The sequence below is a fragment of the Gnatocerus cornutus genome, chromosome 10 (assembly GCF_029298725.1).
Source record: "Gnatocerus cornutus isolate USDA-ARS CGAHR chromosome 10, icGnaCorn1.1, whole genome shotgun sequence".
In the NCBI taxonomy this organism is placed as follows: domain Eukaryota; kingdom Metazoa; phylum Arthropoda; class Insecta; order Coleoptera; family Tenebrionidae; genus Gnatocerus; species Gnatocerus cornutus.
In genome coordinates, this window is record NC_142242.1 from 4,979,909 (window position 1) to 4,997,574 (window position 17,666).

Sequence of the window (17,666 nt, forward strand, 5' to 3'; positions counted from 1 at the left end):
TAATAATCGTCGATAATTTCTTAGGTATTCATTTTAAAACAATGTTAAAATCTATCAATTCGTTATTAACAACAAAAAACAAATGTCTTGTAAATACCTTACCCAAAACATCACAATACTTTTATTTACACATATTTGGCTTGTTTTTAACATATCTCAGACAACAATGTATCTATAAAATTTGAGCTACGAAAGGCCCTGACGTCACATTAGGCACAATATAATACATAACGATACATCATATCTACATAACAAAAGGTTCTAACTGATGTTGTAGTCGAATCTTCAAACTAAATGCTGAATAAACCTAAAGATTTAAGTAAACCAAAGAAAGCAGGCTTTCTACAGAAATGGTTTATAGGTTCAATAATAATGGTAATGGTAATATTTCAGTCACTGTCCATGGAACTCAAAATGACCTTCTTTTAATCCCAGTACACAAATGCACTAATATCATGCGATCATATCAATGTCTAAGGTGTCTCCATCGACGTGTTCTATATGGCTGGTGGGTGTAGGTAATCTAGGCTCACACAAGAGCCCATCTTGGACTTGGTGAGAAGGCGATGTGAGGAGTTGTTCCCCGGAGAGATCGTTAGGTGACGACATCATTGGATCTCCATTGACAGGTTCATCGTCGTCCATTAATTCCTCCATGGTCGATAAACTTAGAGTGGCGTCAGTAATGACATCGGGCATCTGAAACGCAACATCCGAACCCTATTCTAATTAACTTTCCTGATCAGGAAGGAAAAAAGTACCTTTTTATTAGGATCCGACAACATGATTGGAGGTAACATAGTTGGAGGTGGTTGGTTCTGGTTCTTTTGGTACGAGTTGTACGAAGTATAACCTTGGAAGTTGAACTCCGACAAAGGAAGTCCGTGAGATTTCATCTGTCGTTCCAACTCCTATAAATGAAGGAAAATTCTAAGAAATTCCAGAGATTTCAATAAAAATCTTTTATCAACAGCAAACTAATCAATTATAAGTGGCATGTGAAACGTACGTCACAAATTGAATTGAAATTGACAGTGGCTATCTATTGTTAATAAGTGCCAATTAGAGCGATAACGGGTCTAATTTACCTGGACCCGGAGTTGCAGCCTTCTGTTGATATGTTCGATTTGTTTCTGTCGGATTTCTGATTGCTTTAATCTTTGTACTTCATTTTTGAGACACTTAATATATTCTACTGATGATTTTAATATCGTTCCTTTATTCGGCCGAACATCTCTGACAATTTCGTAGTACGGGTCATTATTCTTCGGCAAGAGGGTTCCGAGTTCTTTTATTCGATCATTTATGTTGAATCTCCGTCTGCGTTCAACTAAAAACCAATCAAAACTGAACTATATGTTACGATTGGTGGAGCATTTCATTCAACTTACTCATATTATGATTATCTTTTTTCTGTCTGTCTTTCGCAAGTGCGTGGAGCTCAGCATCGCTAAGAACGAAGGGTTCATTCTTAATGTTGATGTCGGTTCCTTGGAGGGAATTGTCGGATGTTTTGAAACTATCAGAAGCAAGGGAACTTGATTCCAACGAGAGCAGATCGTCGATTAGATCTTCAGCCTGGAAAAAGACACGAATTAAGTTTCCTCGCAACACGAAAGCGAAATTATTCTATTATATCTATGACATGTACTTAGATCTTTTGGTTTTCGAGGTCGGAGTTTCTAGGCATGTAATTGACGGTTATTTCCATAATTTGTATAAACCAGACGCTTCATTGAGTTAATGATACGTTTTTACGACATAGTTATCAGTATTTCGATAATTTCTCTGTAAAAACGGCTCCGTTCGAACGCAACGAATCTCTTAATCGAGCTCCCTAGACTATCACTTACATTTGATAATAGCTCCTTTAAACAATGCCTAAAATAAAACGACAATTGAGTAATTAAGTAATTCTCTTCTGGCTATAAATTGATTTGTGTTCTGCAGACGTAACTATGCTTTGTTTATTGTTTTCTTCTTGCAGCATCCGTAAAGGAGGTGTTTATAATTTCCTTATCAGAACAAACATTTCGTCGATTACAACTTAACTTATTTTACTTTTATATACAATAAATCAAACAGAGGTCGTATCAATAGAACTAGGGTCACTCTTTCATAGTCGTGCACTAACAAACCAGCTTCCGCTCTTTAAAAATGCCAAAAAAATTCAATAAAACGCCACCACGAAATTTGCTTTTTCATGCTCCCTGCGGATTGCCGATCAAATAGCGTCTCCCTTATTACTTTATTTTTTGCTCAAATTGCCTTGAAACGCACACGAAATCGCAAACTAGAGATTTCCTTTAATTTGACGTTTATTTCTATAAAAACAACTCGTTGAAACATGTAAGTGACCAAAAAACAGTAAAATTTAATTGAAATCACAATAAAACGAACAATAGGCAATAATAATCTTAATGATGATGTACAATAGGGAAAAATTAGTTTTCTAGATACTTACAAACATATCCTTCAAATGCATTCCAACGAATTTAAGAAGAATCACTATGGTTGATAACAGGCGTCACTTTATTAGTTTCGATCAAAATAGTCAAAATTTCCGTTTATCTCTCGGTTTAGTAAATTGGCATTTTTTCGTTGCGCACGGAAAAGTACTTGTTTGAGAACGTGGCCAAGCGACAACAAAAACATAATAAAAGGAAAATTTAAATTAACTTTGACATCAATAATGTGGTTAGCAGCAATAAAAAGCGGCTTAGAATTATTTGTGTTCCGTTTAAAAATACGATGTTGATTTAAAACTGTCTATAACGAGAAAAATAAGGAGCTTATCTGACAGATTCTGATAAAACCCTTTTCTGTTGCAGTGTAATCCCTTTGGCACCTCAGGAGAATACTGAAGGCGGTTATATAACTAATCTTCGGCGCGATTAATGAACTATAAATAATATAATAAATATGTCCGTGGGTTCTATCTATATTTGTATAAAATGTAGACGCGGTTGTGTCGCAATTTTCGCAAGCAAGAAGGGCCAGAAAAATTATCCTTTTTGCACTTGTGGCGAGGAATGCCAAGTTTGATAGTGATATTCCTCCGCAATTTGCTGAATAAATTTATTTAATCAGTTTCAACGCAACATCGAGATTTAATTATGGGATAATATTTCACGTAGATGAGTTTGCATCACTAACATTGTAAATTATTTTTATATAACATTATCGTTGAACACACAAGATTTGACACGGCTAATTTACACCGCTTAAGAAATATTTTGATATCTAAGTGTGCTAAGTTTTACCGTTTCGATGATCACAACGAAATTATGTAAATTTCGGCAAAAACTCTCGAGGAAGGTCAGGAAAAAGACAACATTGCCTGTAATTACAGTCACAATAAATTTAAATATTACTTAATTCATGTCAACTGTTTAAAAGTGGTACACAGTGACATATTCAAGCGTGAAGATCAAACTGTATGGTTGGTTATGTTATAATTAATAAAACGATTTCAAAACGTTAAAAAAATAATTAGTACGAGTTAATCAACGGGTCAATGTTTCCCACCACCAACAAATCGCGTGTTGAGAAATTTGTGTTTTTTTAAGTTAAATTGAAAGCTATTTTCAGGCGTAAACTAGAAAGGACCGGTGCAATTAAAACTTCATCCGCACAGTTCAAACATTATTTCATTCATTCATGTACGCAAATACTCTCGAATACGCTATCTAAAAATCACTCTGCAATACTTTGATTCATAGATAATAATCTAGCGCAAGTAGTAATCAGATAAATTAGTTTCCACGAAAATGATGAAACACGAATGTTTGTTTCCGATCGGAATGAACTTTTCATTTTTATAAAACACGGACCCTAACAACGAGTCAATTTATATTATCTGCGATATACCTGGTTGTCTATAAAATAGTGCTAGAGATAGTGTTATGCAATATTATTGGCAGTAAATCATTGACTCGAAAAAAGCTTAACGTGATAAATTATTACAGTAATCGGCGGAATGTCGCAAAATGAAAAAGTCGCGTCTCTTCTGTATTAATTAGTTTTAATTAGGTCCTCTGGCGTCACGACTTTTATCCGGAATGTGGGGTGGTAAAACCATAAAATTTCCGAGAAAAAGCAGCGGGAATACAAAACACCAGAAAATAAAAGTACTGACCTTGTCTAAACGATTGATTTTAAAAATGCAAAACAACGACAAGAATTGAAAATATCACCGGACTTTCGTAACCTGAAATCAGTCTAGTTCTAGAACCAGTCCTGAAGTTTGGAAATTTTATTTGAGAGGCGAAAGTGAAATTCTGGTCGCGTGTAATAAAATAGTATTAACATCAGTGACGATTTTCATTTAAAAACAACAAAAACTGTTAAAAACCATCGTTACGTAAGTTAGTATGAACAATATCCTGTAAATATATGAATCGTATTCTCACACTCAAATTATATTTTTCAATGAATGTGTAATTACACTGCTGCGATTTTATTAGCGAAGGCCTTGACCCACAAATCGCAGCTTGTTGAAATTTGCAGTCCACGTTAAAATAAAAGTCATTAACCCAAATTAAATGGGAAAAAAAGGAAGAAATTTTAATAAAGGGATGCACCTGAAAATGGGCAAGTGAATCCAAGCGTGGATTGCGGCTCTACAGTTCATTTGTTTTACCTTGGACTAGCATTGTGCACTTTAAAACCATATTTCTTGCGAAGTGACTCAACAAATCTTAATTTGATTGCATAACGATTGAAAATGAATTAACTCCGACTATAAACGAGACAACCAAACATACCAAATATTCGTGTGGAATTTTTTTCAATGGGGTTACGCTACTATAACATTTTTGTTCCGAATCTCAAGCACCATCAGGCACACATTCATTTTTCGAATTTTTTGGATCGTTGGTTTTAAACAAAATCCTATTCCGGATACACAAACCAGTGAAGGACGCGTTTCCCGTTACCGTATTAAAAAATCTTTATAATTATCCAAAATGCGGTGTATAATAAAGATATTGAATACTGAAACCTACGTTTTCTCATCATGATGTTAACAAGCAGCTATTTAGACAACTTGCACACTTATTTGTTTAAATTTAACACCTTCAGTCTAACTCTTATGTAAACAATCAAAAATTATGTGAAGTTTGCAAAATTGACATAATGTTTATTTACATCAATTATATAATCGGTGATCGATTGTCCGTTGTTTAGCGTCGTGGCGCCATTTACACAAAATGATCGTATCTTTCGATAAATATCACTTAAGTGGATAAACGTCTTTAACGTCATTTAGTACTTCACTGGATTCTTAATTGATAATGTAGATTGTAGTCTGGCGCGTTTCGGTCTTTCTATTCTTCCTTCAGATGCGCTTCTGGAGCTAAATCAAATAATTTCACCTAACATGCGCAATCATACTAATACAGATAATACAGAAAATTAGATAAAATAAGACAATATAAAGATTTCTAAAACACTCTGACCTTTTCCGACATTCAACTTTTGTTCTTTTGAAAAAAATTTCGAGTACCGCTTCGATAATAACACAATCACTCTTATCAAAAGCGTGCATCAAATTAAGACACATCCTTTGTCGCCAAATCTGATAAATTTCTTACGACAAACATCTAATAATATTACTACCTTACATCTCCTAGTGATTATATTGTAAACCGGCATTTTGGGCAGGTGCTGCTACTAATTATCCAATGGTAAAGAACTCTAGCACATAGCAATAACAACTTTCGCGAGCAAACGAGTTTGGAAGTCTCTGTCTCATGAACTAAATAACAATGAGTCGAAACGCGCGCGGTTCGTTGACAATTGACAGATAAGTAACGACTGAGGCTCAAGCACGAGTGACGCACAATGCGATATACGACACAAGCGCAACTAGAGTACTAAATCATTTCCACCGAACTTAAGCAACATCAGCGCGCGCACCACGTGCAGACTCCAGGCGGTACAACTTGAAAGAAACTTACGCAAAACACCAAAATGTCACCGGCAACAATGAGTTTCGGCCCTCAAAACAAATTTTCTCTACCCATTATTATACTCAACTATAGTAATCGAACTGTAGTAGTAATATCTAATTCACGATTCGACGCTCTGGGAAATTAGTACGACCTTCGGCACTCGTCTCAGGAATTTTAAAAGAAGCGCGGAAAAATTTTAGAATCAAACTTCAATTCTTGGAAGGACTTTCACACGTAGTTGGTAATTTTGTGCCAAATAGTACGAAGAAGTAGATATATGTAACAGTACTATCTCTAGGCAAGATTTTAGGCACCACGACAATTGTAGAATCCTCCACTTTGCATTCCAAAAAACTTATCTTTTCCCACCTTTGCTCCATTTACTGTAGATTTGTTATATAATTGTGATTCAACTAACGCACATCACTGCAGCTTAAGCCGTGATAAATCCTTCTTAAAAGATTTAAACTCGCTGATAAAAAGATCAAGTATTTAAATAGATGAAGACTGGTTAAAAATTATGAAAACTTCCCTGACTATCTTACACTTAGACAAATAAACACTCCCACGAGCACATTACAATGAGAAACTGTATTGTAATCAAAGGAAAGTGTAGCCCACTAATTGTTATAATAATGGATCTTTAATATCTGACAATTTAGAAAAGTGTCGACTACACCTTGCAATAACACTCATTGAATGTAAATGGGGCGACCCGTTTTGTAAATCCCAGAAGTCGTCGCTATAGGTTGAGTGGAGGATTTCCCCAAGACTCCTGGAAGCGTTATCATGCCATGAATGCGTTTGTGGAATTAGGTCAATGTTCGTATTAGCATAGTAATTTTTTCATGCACAATACAAATCAGATTTGCAGAAACTGCGGTTATCTCACATTCAGTTATAACTTAATTATCAATCTGAATAAATAAACCGTACAATAAATAAAGAAAGTGACTCTTCGAAGGTCGTACCGACGTCAATTGCCACGACTGAATCTCATCATTTTTCTAACAGTTACAAAAACGTAAATCTGATAAACACACGACAAATACTGACTTATCTTCATTCAGACTAGTGGCTAACCTGGTTTCAGACTTGTTACTAACTACTCTGAGTATTTTACCTACAATTACGAAATGATATCAATTATTAACAAATGCGAGAGTTGTCACCTACCGAGATAATACATTACACAAAATGACTCAGACAATAATAATAATAAAAATGATAACGGTGTCAGGACAAGAAATGGTGGCTGCCAGCACTCAAAACGAGATGGCGGATAATAAGTAACACCGTGACGTCACTATAAGTTTTATTCAATTTTGAAGGAAATATCCATATTAATGTGGAAAAAATCTTCTTAATTCTTTTGTGGTAGTATTATCAGCAGCTGTTATTTGTGCAGTTACGAAATATGGTTACGCAATGTAATTATATCCTTTAATTAGCTGTAGAGGACGCAGACGCTCTTCTCTTTAACAAACACAACTTGTTGATTTATACAGAGGAACTGTCCACAACCAATTGTTATTAGTACGGATACAGTTGTCCTCTAAAAATTATAGTCTAAACGGCAATAATTCTTTCAAGTAAATTGCACGGAAAAAAAATAATGATGACATGGTATGTAATATCACGACTCGCATGTGCAGTAATAAGATTCGTTCTTAACTTTTATTCAAATATTGATTTAGTCCCACAAAACTTGACAACAAAACTCATTTTTATTGAAAATAAACGCAATAAAATGTTATAATCTTACTAAATTCAGTTTAACGCGATTTTTTATGGAGGTATTTAATCTCCAACAATGAGATAAAACATCAATAAATAATATGGTTCTATTCAAGTAAAATTTTGATAGTTTCAACTCTCCCTTTTTTATTTACACTGCAGTGTAGGTATAGTTAGATACTTGTAATTTACTACAGTGTAATAAATTGCAAATAATCCTGTTGTAAATCATATACACCTCTGTCTGGTTTTGAGGTCAGCACCTCTCGAAAGTGTGCAAAATTTTAAATCGCCCATTACCATCGGAAAAACACACGAGATCATTTTTCAAAAGATAGAAAACAACTTTAATCGCTTCCATGAATACCCATTTAACTCCTCCAACTCCTCCAAAGAATTATTTCGCAATCAGTTTTATATTCAATAATTGTGTGGCGCAAAATTTCATTAAGACAGTTACACAATATTTTTATACCGCTGGTGAACGACTTGAATAAAACATGAGTACTAGTGTTATTGGAGTGGTCAATACACTGATACTCTTCTGTCCTGTTTTTTTTTTGGTGGCCCAAATTTTGACTGTTGCTACTCCATGACATAATCCTGTGGCTGCGACGGTCGCAAGTCGCAACCAACGATTATTATCAAATAATAACAAGTAAATCGACATGCGTTCATAATTGACCATGTACTCAATAATACAAAGCCGGTTTCTGTTTCGATTTTCGAATACCCTAGCAATTCCCACGATCTAAAACACGCAATTTCAATGCTCAAAATAATGCACTCCTGCGACAATTACCACGTTTCGATAGATATTAGTTCACAATTAATTACATAATGAAATATGAAGGCCAAAGTAGTCAGCGGATACTACCATCGGCGTTTTTTTCCGAGGAAGCTTCGAAGAACTTACCAGTGCGACAACGCAAGTGTATTATTGGCTGCCTAGTTACATTTTTATTAATTATCCTAAACTAATTAGTTATTTTAATGTTGTAATAATTATTCATGTTTGAGCGAGTTTTAATGACTAATTGCAACTAGCTAATTCGTATGATAATACTGAAAAAAAATCAATCACACAATTGGTACCAATTACGCAAATGTACGGATGTGTGGTGACGATACCAGCTAATAGTGAGCACAAATAATTTCGTAATACGTGGTAAATAAAAAATATCAGTATATTTGTTTCTGTAATATGCATAAAAACAAATTAGCTCAATTTGCTTTTATAAACAGATTTATATCTCTCGGAAATATAATAGGAAATTATTTTTTAAATACATGGATTTATGTACATTGTAAATTGAAAATTTTTAATATTCCTAGCAACAGAAAATTTTGAAAAAACGTTGACAAAACCCGCATATTTCTAACTGTCGTAGTTCCGAAAATTGAGTGCCCAAATTTTGGGAATAAATAACCACTCAAAAAAATCTAAAAATTCACTACATCTTACTTTACTTCCTGACGTACAAGAAAAATTATGGCAGCTTTGGATTTTGCCTAAAATTGTGCGTAAAATTTGTATCTTATAACTAAAATTTGCTTCAAAAATTAGCGATATCGACCAAAGTACGTTTAGATAGTTTTAGAATCAATTTTTTACAAAAATGAAACTTTTGATTTCTGAAAAGCGTAGGAATAAATTCTCGAAGAAAACAAAATGCTACAAAAACTCCCGAAAAATGGAGCACTCACAGTTTCGGACCTTCAAAAGTTTAATTTCAATCGACCATAACTCAGTTATTTCTTGATGTACGAAATTAGAACAGTTTAAGTAAAATGAGTAAAAACTTGCGTAAACTGAGCGCCAGTAGAGTAAATTTGCTTTATAAGTAAACTAGATATTGACCGAAATAGGTTTATAGCAGTTTTTTTTGGTGGTGATGTTTAAGAAGCTTTTTCGGAGAAAAAACGACATTTAATGTCTTCGACTTTTTATCAATCGAAAGAACTACTCGAAATCTATCACCCGACCAAATCTCAAATCGGTAGGTCAAGTAGTTTACGAGGGGCAATAAACCAAAAATTCATTTCATTTTATACGAAGCAAACACAATTTATGAACTTAAAATTTACTCTTCAAAACTTCAATCACTTTTAATTCAGTTATTTGTTGGCGTACAGAAAAAAATTTAAATAGTTTTAAATTCTACATGAAATTCAGCGAAAAATTTATACCTTATAACTTAAGTTTTCGCTAAAATTAGCGAAATATCAACCAAAGTACATTTACATAGTTCATATCTTTATATCTGTCGTAGTTTCAGAAATATGGAGCACCAAAAATTCGGGAATAAATTTTCACCGAAATATGTATTTCAAATAAATATAGAAAATAAGAAACGAGTAGTACCGTTTTAACTGAGATAAATTTCGGAAAATTTAGTTATTTCAAAATATATTGGCATCGGTCCAATTAACGTTAAGAATAAGGTCGCCAGTCGTAAAATTTTTACAGTAAATATAAGACACTATGTACTTAAGTATCGAATTTAGAAAAATGTTTAATACGATTAAAGAAAAATTAATTTCTAATAACAATGATACTGACCTACATTCTGACAATTAAGAGTTAAAATCTACATATATAGTAACTACGAAATTTAATGTTATAATAAAATTCAAGAAATTCCTTCGTACTATAAAGTCAAGAATGTCCATATTACATCGTATACTTCAAATATTTAATTATCATTTAATATATTCAACGGTTTTATTAATATTTTTACACATCCGGTTGCGACGATCTTTAATCTAAACGTATTGATCAATAATTTGTTAATATTTGTTTAATTATAGATTAATATCTACTAAGTTGGGAACGAACCCATAAACATCCGACGATAATTTTACAATATATCTTTCAACATTCAATTCACACATTGATTTCAACACTGATCGAAAAATCAGACAATATTTATACTTCAGACCATAAATAGAGGAATTTATAAGTATAATGAATAATTCGATAATACATACTAGAAGTGTGAAAAATCAACAAAAGTTGTTATTGTGGAATTCTTTGTAGCAATAGTAGTACTACACTACTCATAATAACTTATGAATACCAGAAAAAAATGTCACTAATGTAATTAAACTTTGTCCCGTAAATTGGAGAAGAGTTTCATTGATAAAAAACCTTACATAACAGACGGTACAATAGCTATGATTCTTACATTTAGATAATTATTTAAATAGGAGCAATTTTGTTGTAAGGTCAAAATAAAATCTCATGTTTAATTTTTTAAGTTATTAAGTCCTTAACACAGCGTGCATAGAAGTTGCGTTGCTTTTTAGTTGATTAATTCGTAATAAAATGCCGACTGCTTGCTCGAGCGGGATTTACACTGCAAGACCACAAATTTCCTCATCCACCACCACAAAATGACAATCTCGTAAAAATAGAGCGGAAATTAATCAACAAACACAATAGTTTTCTGACTTGACACAATTTAATCTTTATTAAAAAGGTCATTAATGTGATTATTACTAAGATTAGGTGCAATTAGTTACAGATTTCATGTCCATGTTTCACACTATAACCTTGTTTGTTGTTCTTTTTTGTTTACTATGATAAATTGAAACAAGTTTTCTCGTAAAAACAAATCTGATATTTATCGGGTAATATCGAACACAAAAATGTAAATTGTTGATATTTAGTACATTTACTGCTTTATAAAATTCCAGTGAATACCATTCGATCGTTGCAAAATTTTATTAAGTAATAAATTTTATCTGAAAACTGGTAATAAAATTAGCCTACAGAAAGCAAGGATTAAAAAAATATTTCACATTAGACGAACAGAGATAATGAGGATTATTGAACTATTGCAACAAGACAAAAATCAACGAACGGAAATAAATAAAAAAGACGATAAGACGGATTGAGCAGGAATTTATCTATCTGATGTAATCTACGACCTAAATTGGAATATTTTATTTTTCTATAAGACTATCAGCATTGATACGGTTATTGGTTATAAAATTAAAACGCTTTTAGTATAAACTCACCCACTCTTCTCTCTTACTGTTTTTCTTACATCTTAAGTGACACTGCTTCATGGTTCATTTACCAACGAGCTTCTTGTGATACTGTGAAGATTTTCGTTTTTCCTGTATTTTTATCTCTTTACTATTGTACCTAATCTTCAGAAATTCACGCATAGTATTACTCATCGATCAGTGATCGCCGATTCATCATATTATCAGATCGTGATTCTGAAGATTTGTTTTGGAGTATGTTATTGCTTATGATTAATAATAATAATCAAACACATTGTTATTGTTTTTATATCTTTCCGGGAAATTAAAATGCTCATCAGAGAATTATCAGCATCCTGTAAAAAAAAATCTGGAAGTTTTCAAATGTTATCAAGTTATTATTCGAAATGTTTTCTCTAATTAAATTCGAACAACAAAGTAATAAAAAATTTAAAGGAAGTTTTAGAAAGTGAATTTTCGAATCGAAAACTTTTAATACTCAGCCAGTACAATTCCGCTTATTGTTACAAAAACGTGTAAATTGATTTAACTGAAAATCTAATTGACAGTAAATCTTCTGTCAGAATCTCTTACGACACGCATTAGAAAACCTTGCATAACAATTATTACATTCGGCAAAATAGGTAGTACTTACAAATACAAAATTATCACACTCAAGCGTGCTTCACACATTGAAGCCCCGTTAGATACGAATAATTTGGAAATCTTGCAATAAATCTTTGACGCCAATAAAAAAGAATATTTATTTTCCATTGTAAACTTGAAAAACTCATAAACAAATATCTTTTGTACTTTTCTTTTGAGTTGTTTGTTTTTCCTGTTTTCATAATTAGATCGATAACAATAATTATTTCCATTATCGTTGCTTCTAAACCGTCAAAAGTCTTCGTCTTGAACAAGTGTGTCAAATGTTTGTTTGTAATTTGGGAAAACACATTTTGTTAAGTGATTAAAGAAGTAAATTTTTTTATCTCAAGACCTCAAAAACCGCGTTTATTATTTTCTTCACTTACCTCGGAAGTGCTGGTGGCTCCGGAGCTCAGCGCTGGCGACATGGCCACAGGATCAGGACTAGGACATGAGATTTGAAAAGGATGAGAATGTGCAACCGCAGGTTGCGAGATAACACCTCCAATGGTTCCTGCCGGTACCGTGCCAACTCCTGGAGCACTATGAGTTTGTGGAACAGAAGTAGGGTGTAAACTCGTCAAAAAATTATTATTTCCCGGTGATTGGAATGATTCACTAAGATACTGACGCACTTGACTTTTCTGTTTCTGTATCACATGATACCTAGTAGGATTCGCTAACTTTGTTTGAACTTGTAAAACTTGAGGAGGAACATCTACCGGTAAATTGTGCAATGGCACTTTCATGGCAGTGGCTGTCGATCTTGGCTGCATTGCTTGTGCTTCAGCTTGGGCTTGTCTCGCTCTTTCTTGTGCTTGACGTTGTTGTTCCATCATTGCTTGGTCTCGCATGAGTTGCTGTTTTAATTGCGTGCGGGACAAAGGTGTCGCCGTCTTGAGATTCGGAGGGCTGCAAGAAAAGCTCCGTTAGATAAGCAATGCATTGGGACTAATCGAAATGCTCTCATTTCCACTTGACGCTGATTTAATTATGAAAATTATTCCGATGGTATCAGTTAATTTGGAACAATTGTTTCGGACCAAAAGCTTCAATTGGGACAAACAAGCCCACCCATTGAGAAAAATTACTCAATCGTCTCAATTCCAGGTAGATAAAATGTAAAAAATAGTTTACTTCCTTAAAATACGAGCAACAGACCGGATAAAACTGCATTTAAACGTTTTGTTTATTTATTGTAATTTTAGAGTTCACGACGTGCTTAAAACGAAAAAGCTGTCATTATACAATTAGAAAAAACCGTCGGCTCTTCAGGAACGTGAAATCGAATTGCGCTGATTCTTACAAGATGACAATTAGCACTAATTAGTTACGAAATTTGTAATTTTAGCTACGACGTCACTTTGAACGCATTTTCCTACATTCAACGTCAAAACAATAAATCTAATTAACGCTTAACTCAATATAAGATATTTGCGCTGCTTCATACAAAACGTAAATCAAGTATTTAGAATATATCTAGAAGGTGTTTGTGTTTGACGTCATTCCCCGTTTCGATAACCGAAAAATTGAGTCTTCTTAAACTGATAATTTTTTTCTAGAGTCATTGTTCGATGCTTTTGCGAAAATACAATGGCGACCTGAGTGGCATTGACAAATTGCAAACTAAATAAGTCAACATTTAATTAACGACTTGGATCTGCAGTAAATCTCAAACACCGAAGGACGCGGTACTACAGGTGTTCTAAAACACCGTCTTTTTACAAAGTGGTATTTATTTTGGCGACGAATCATTTTAAAATATTTTGTCAACAATTAGTAATCAGAAAAAGCGTACCGTGGGCCAACTCAGAGGTCAAGGTTGAACTAACTTTAGAATAAGTTTGCTTTTTAATTACTTTCAAATGATTTCCTGCTTATATCTACATTTTAAACCATAAATGTAAATGTTTTTGAAACAATCGCACGGTGCAGTCTGTTTATTTCAAGAACACTTGTATCATCTCCGTTAACACAATATTTGTACTTTAAATAAAAATCATTGCAGATTCATTAACGCCGCAAAAATTGTAAATTGCCTTCGAAACGAGAGAAGTTACGATTAAAACTTTCTCCTTTCACAAAACTGGTACAAATTCACATAGAAAAGCATTTTTGGCCCCTGTACTTCATCCCAAGTTTTGTGAAATTACAAATGAAGTAGCACGACCGATTTTTATTTTAATCGAGACAAAGTAGACTGCCGACAAAGAAGTGACTTGTGAAAGTTAATGTGAAAACTGTACCTTAATTTTCATATGTGATTTCTCATTTTAATGAGAAAGAACGAGCGCGCGCTGTTGAAAATAAAACCTAAATGTTTAAATAAACAAATTCGTGTTTCAACAAATTACCCACAAAAGAAATATTAATTTTTTTTGCATACGCCGTACCATCACTACCAGCTGTTAAAATTGAATTTATTTTTTTAAACAATGTATATTTATTAATTTCTTCTCGAATTTTCTTCACTAGTTTGTCCCACTTTTATATTTTTTTGTGGGTAATTAATTTAAGTTAAACGAGCCTGTTTAACACGGTATTAACTTTAGAATATTTTGTTGTTAAATGCTGCAATTTTATGGGTTGGATTTCGATGCAAATTTTTACATCCAACGTTGATTAAATTCCAGAATGATGCAACAACGCAAACAGTTTTAATTGCACTCTTAAGATTAGTCGAGATAAATGTACAATTCGTAGTTTGAAAATGCTCCACGTGTTTGTGAAAAATCCAGGCTCTCTTTTCTGAAGTGATAATTTCGTCACCTTTGAATGAATTCAATTCTTGTAGTTTTTTTAAAGTGAATATGTCAAGAGTCATTGTCACCATGCAGTCATCACCAACGTATCCGTTGATGGCGGTTTACGTTTGTCATTATCAGTTGATAACAAATTAACAATGTGTTGTATTATTCTGCAAGTGCATTGTAAAATCTATATATGGGTTGTTTTGGCCAGAAATTGACACCCATGATAAACTGTTGGCGCGATTTTTCCGTGTGTGCTGCCAAAGTAAGTTAGTCCACGTGTGCTGAACCAGTGCCCACTTGAATATGTAGAATTGAAGAAAAACCAGAAAGTTTATTTGAGTTTTCCTGAAGCCGGTTGAAAAACCACAACCTGTCTATTTTTGTCTATGATTCACTTTTAGGGTAAATCGAGGGCGCAATAAGTTGAACTTGATATTTAAATCTGGTACACGACAGTAGTAAACCAGTTCTAACTTGTATTGCCCCATGAAAAATTAACATTCCTTGCCTAATTAAGAGGAGCAAAGCTCAAGTAAAGTGTGGAAAATCAGAGTATGTAGAAGCACGCATGGAAAGCGACCAATCGCAAAAAGCATGCAAACAGTTAATTCGGAGTTTTTGGGGGAATCCTCAACGCAACGCGTTGACAGGTGATTATTGTTGGCAGTTTCTCAGAAAGTTTAATATTAGTACAGTATGTAGTTTATTAATAGCAAGCATAAAATCTTAGTGTTGGGCCCTTTTGTCATCTGGAATTTTCACTGCCATCATGCGCACACACAAACAGATCAATTTGTAATTGTTATTCCCACTTTGATGACATCAATCAAATGTTAAATCAGCGGTTCACGTGAGTTAAATCTCTGGATAATTATTTTTTGGCTCACCTTTCGTTAACAGGCATTGTTTTAGAAGTTAGTTCGTAATATTCTTGATTTTTCGGAGTACCCAAGAGATCGTCAAAATCGATTGCACTTTCAATATCAAAATCATCGGATAATAGGGCCGACAGATCGTAACCTAAATCTATACCAGATTCGGCCATCTTTCACAATCAAATACACAAATCTGTTTCTAGTAATTTATGTCGCTTTTGACGATGTCATATTTGTTATCCGACGTAGTAACGCCCGACAGCCAGAGTAGCCGTAATTTAATAGCATCTAACTGGCGACTGAGTATTCTTAACAATGTCATGGGCAAAGTCGAACGTGCGTGCGCCACATGCGCTAAGTGGGGCTCCAAAGTAACGATTTGAAAAACGCGCCATCAGCAAAAATCGCAATAAAAAAATATGCTGATTTTTAAAACACTTTTGTTACAACATGAAAGTCGTTCACTTAATTTTTTTTCTAGCATTTCTTCCAAAATTTCGGTTTCAAGAAAACTACGATTCCGACCCTGCCTGGGATGAATTTAAAGTATGAAAGTTTGTATTTTTATTCCGTGTGAATCTCACATCATGTTTCAGGAGCGTTACAACAAGACTTATTATGGGAACCACGACGCGAGGAGAAAATTAGCTTGGAAATCAAATTTGGAGAAAATTCAACGACATAACGAAGAAGCCGATAGAGGTTTACACTCCTATTATATAAAGGACAATCACTTAAGCGACATGGTAAGAATAATAATTACTGATAATTCGATAAAACGATCGCATAAGGTGAATTTGAAATGCGCATAAATACTCATTTGAGCCCACATAACAATAAAAATAAACTACATTCAACGACAATCTTTTATCTATTATTGGAGCCTCAGGGGAAACACTAGCGACTTGCTTCACGCTAAAAGGTCTTTGCTTACACGTTCACAATTAGCCTCCTTCTGAGTCCAGCGAGATTTTTTAAACTAGTTTATTGGACAATTTATCGTTTATCATTTCAGACCACGCAAACCTATTTACAAAAAATGGTCAAACTGACCAAAAGCCGCCACCGAAAAGTCGAACCAGACGTTGTGGGTGACATCTTCGAGTTTATTCACCACATCCCTGAAGAATTCAATTGGCTCGATAAAGGTTTCGAAACGCCGGCCTACAACCAGAGGGACTGTGGCTCCTGTTACGCCTTTAGCGTCGCTGGTGTTCTACAGGCGCAGATTTTCAAGCAAACCGACAGACTGGTGCCACTGAGGTAAAAATTTGCTATATTTTACTTAAAAAAATTTTTGGTGCCGAGTTCAAGTTTACATTTTAGTTCGCAGCAAATCGTGGATTGCAGCGTCTCCATGGGTAACTATGGCTGCGGGGGCGGTTCCTTACGCAACACCCTTCGTTACCTAGACAAATCTGGGGGTCTGATGCCCTACGTTGACTATCCCTACGTTTCCAGAGTACTTATCCCCGAATTAACAAACATGTCGTTGAACTTTTTTTTTAGCAACAAAAATGTCATTTTAACAAAAATAGAGCAATAGTCAATGTGACATCCTGGGCGATCTTGCCGGCAAGAGATGAAAGGGCGTTGGAGGCTGCTGTTGCGAAAATTGGCCCAATTGCTGCGTCGATTAATGCTAGTCCACACACTTTTCAGCTCTATCAGTAAGTTTGGATTGTTTCAGGGGTGATTTTGTAATG

The 17,666-nt window shown here is 34.1% G+C and overlaps 2 protein-coding genes across 3 annotated transcripts in view; one reads left to right on the forward strand and one right to left on the reverse strand.

Moving 5' to 3' along the window:
- Window positions 1-16,292, reverse strand: Mitf (transcription factor Mitf). 2 transcript variants are annotated; one of them, XM_088047022.1, is made up of 6 exons: window positions 15,973-16,292; window positions 12,719-13,244; window positions 1,392-1,578; window positions 1,089-1,330; window positions 762-911; window positions 1-699 (listed from the first exon to the last, which is right to left on the reverse strand). In XM_088047022.1, the coding sequence occupies exons 1-6, from the start codon at window positions 16,128-16,130 to the stop codon at window positions 454-456; spliced, it is 1,509 nt and encodes a 502-aa protein (XP_087903148.1). In that variant the 5' UTR covers window positions 16,131-16,292; the 3' UTR covers window positions 1-453. The 2 variants fall into 2 exon arrangements, with proteins under 2 accessions (XP_087903148.1, XP_087903147.1); XM_088047021.1 differs by having other exon boundaries at window positions 1-720.
- The window catches only part of CtsL4 (Cathepsin L4), a 3,274-nt gene continuing 961 nt past the window's right edge, over window positions 15,354-17,666 (forward strand). Inside the window, exons 1-6 of the mRNA XM_088047030.1 lie at window positions 15,354-15,735; window positions 16,442-16,506; window positions 16,557-16,706; window positions 16,976-17,223; window positions 17,287-17,422; window positions 17,470-17,630. Of these exons, the coding sequence (XP_087903156.1) occupies window positions 15,654-15,735; window positions 16,442-16,506; window positions 16,557-16,706; window positions 16,976-17,223; window positions 17,287-17,422; window positions 17,470-17,630 (842 nt within the window). The 5' untranslated portion in view covers window positions 15,354-15,653. The remainder of the gene's footprint in view (window positions 15,736-16,441; window positions 16,507-16,556; window positions 16,707-16,975; window positions 17,224-17,286; window positions 17,423-17,469; window positions 17,631-17,666) is intronic.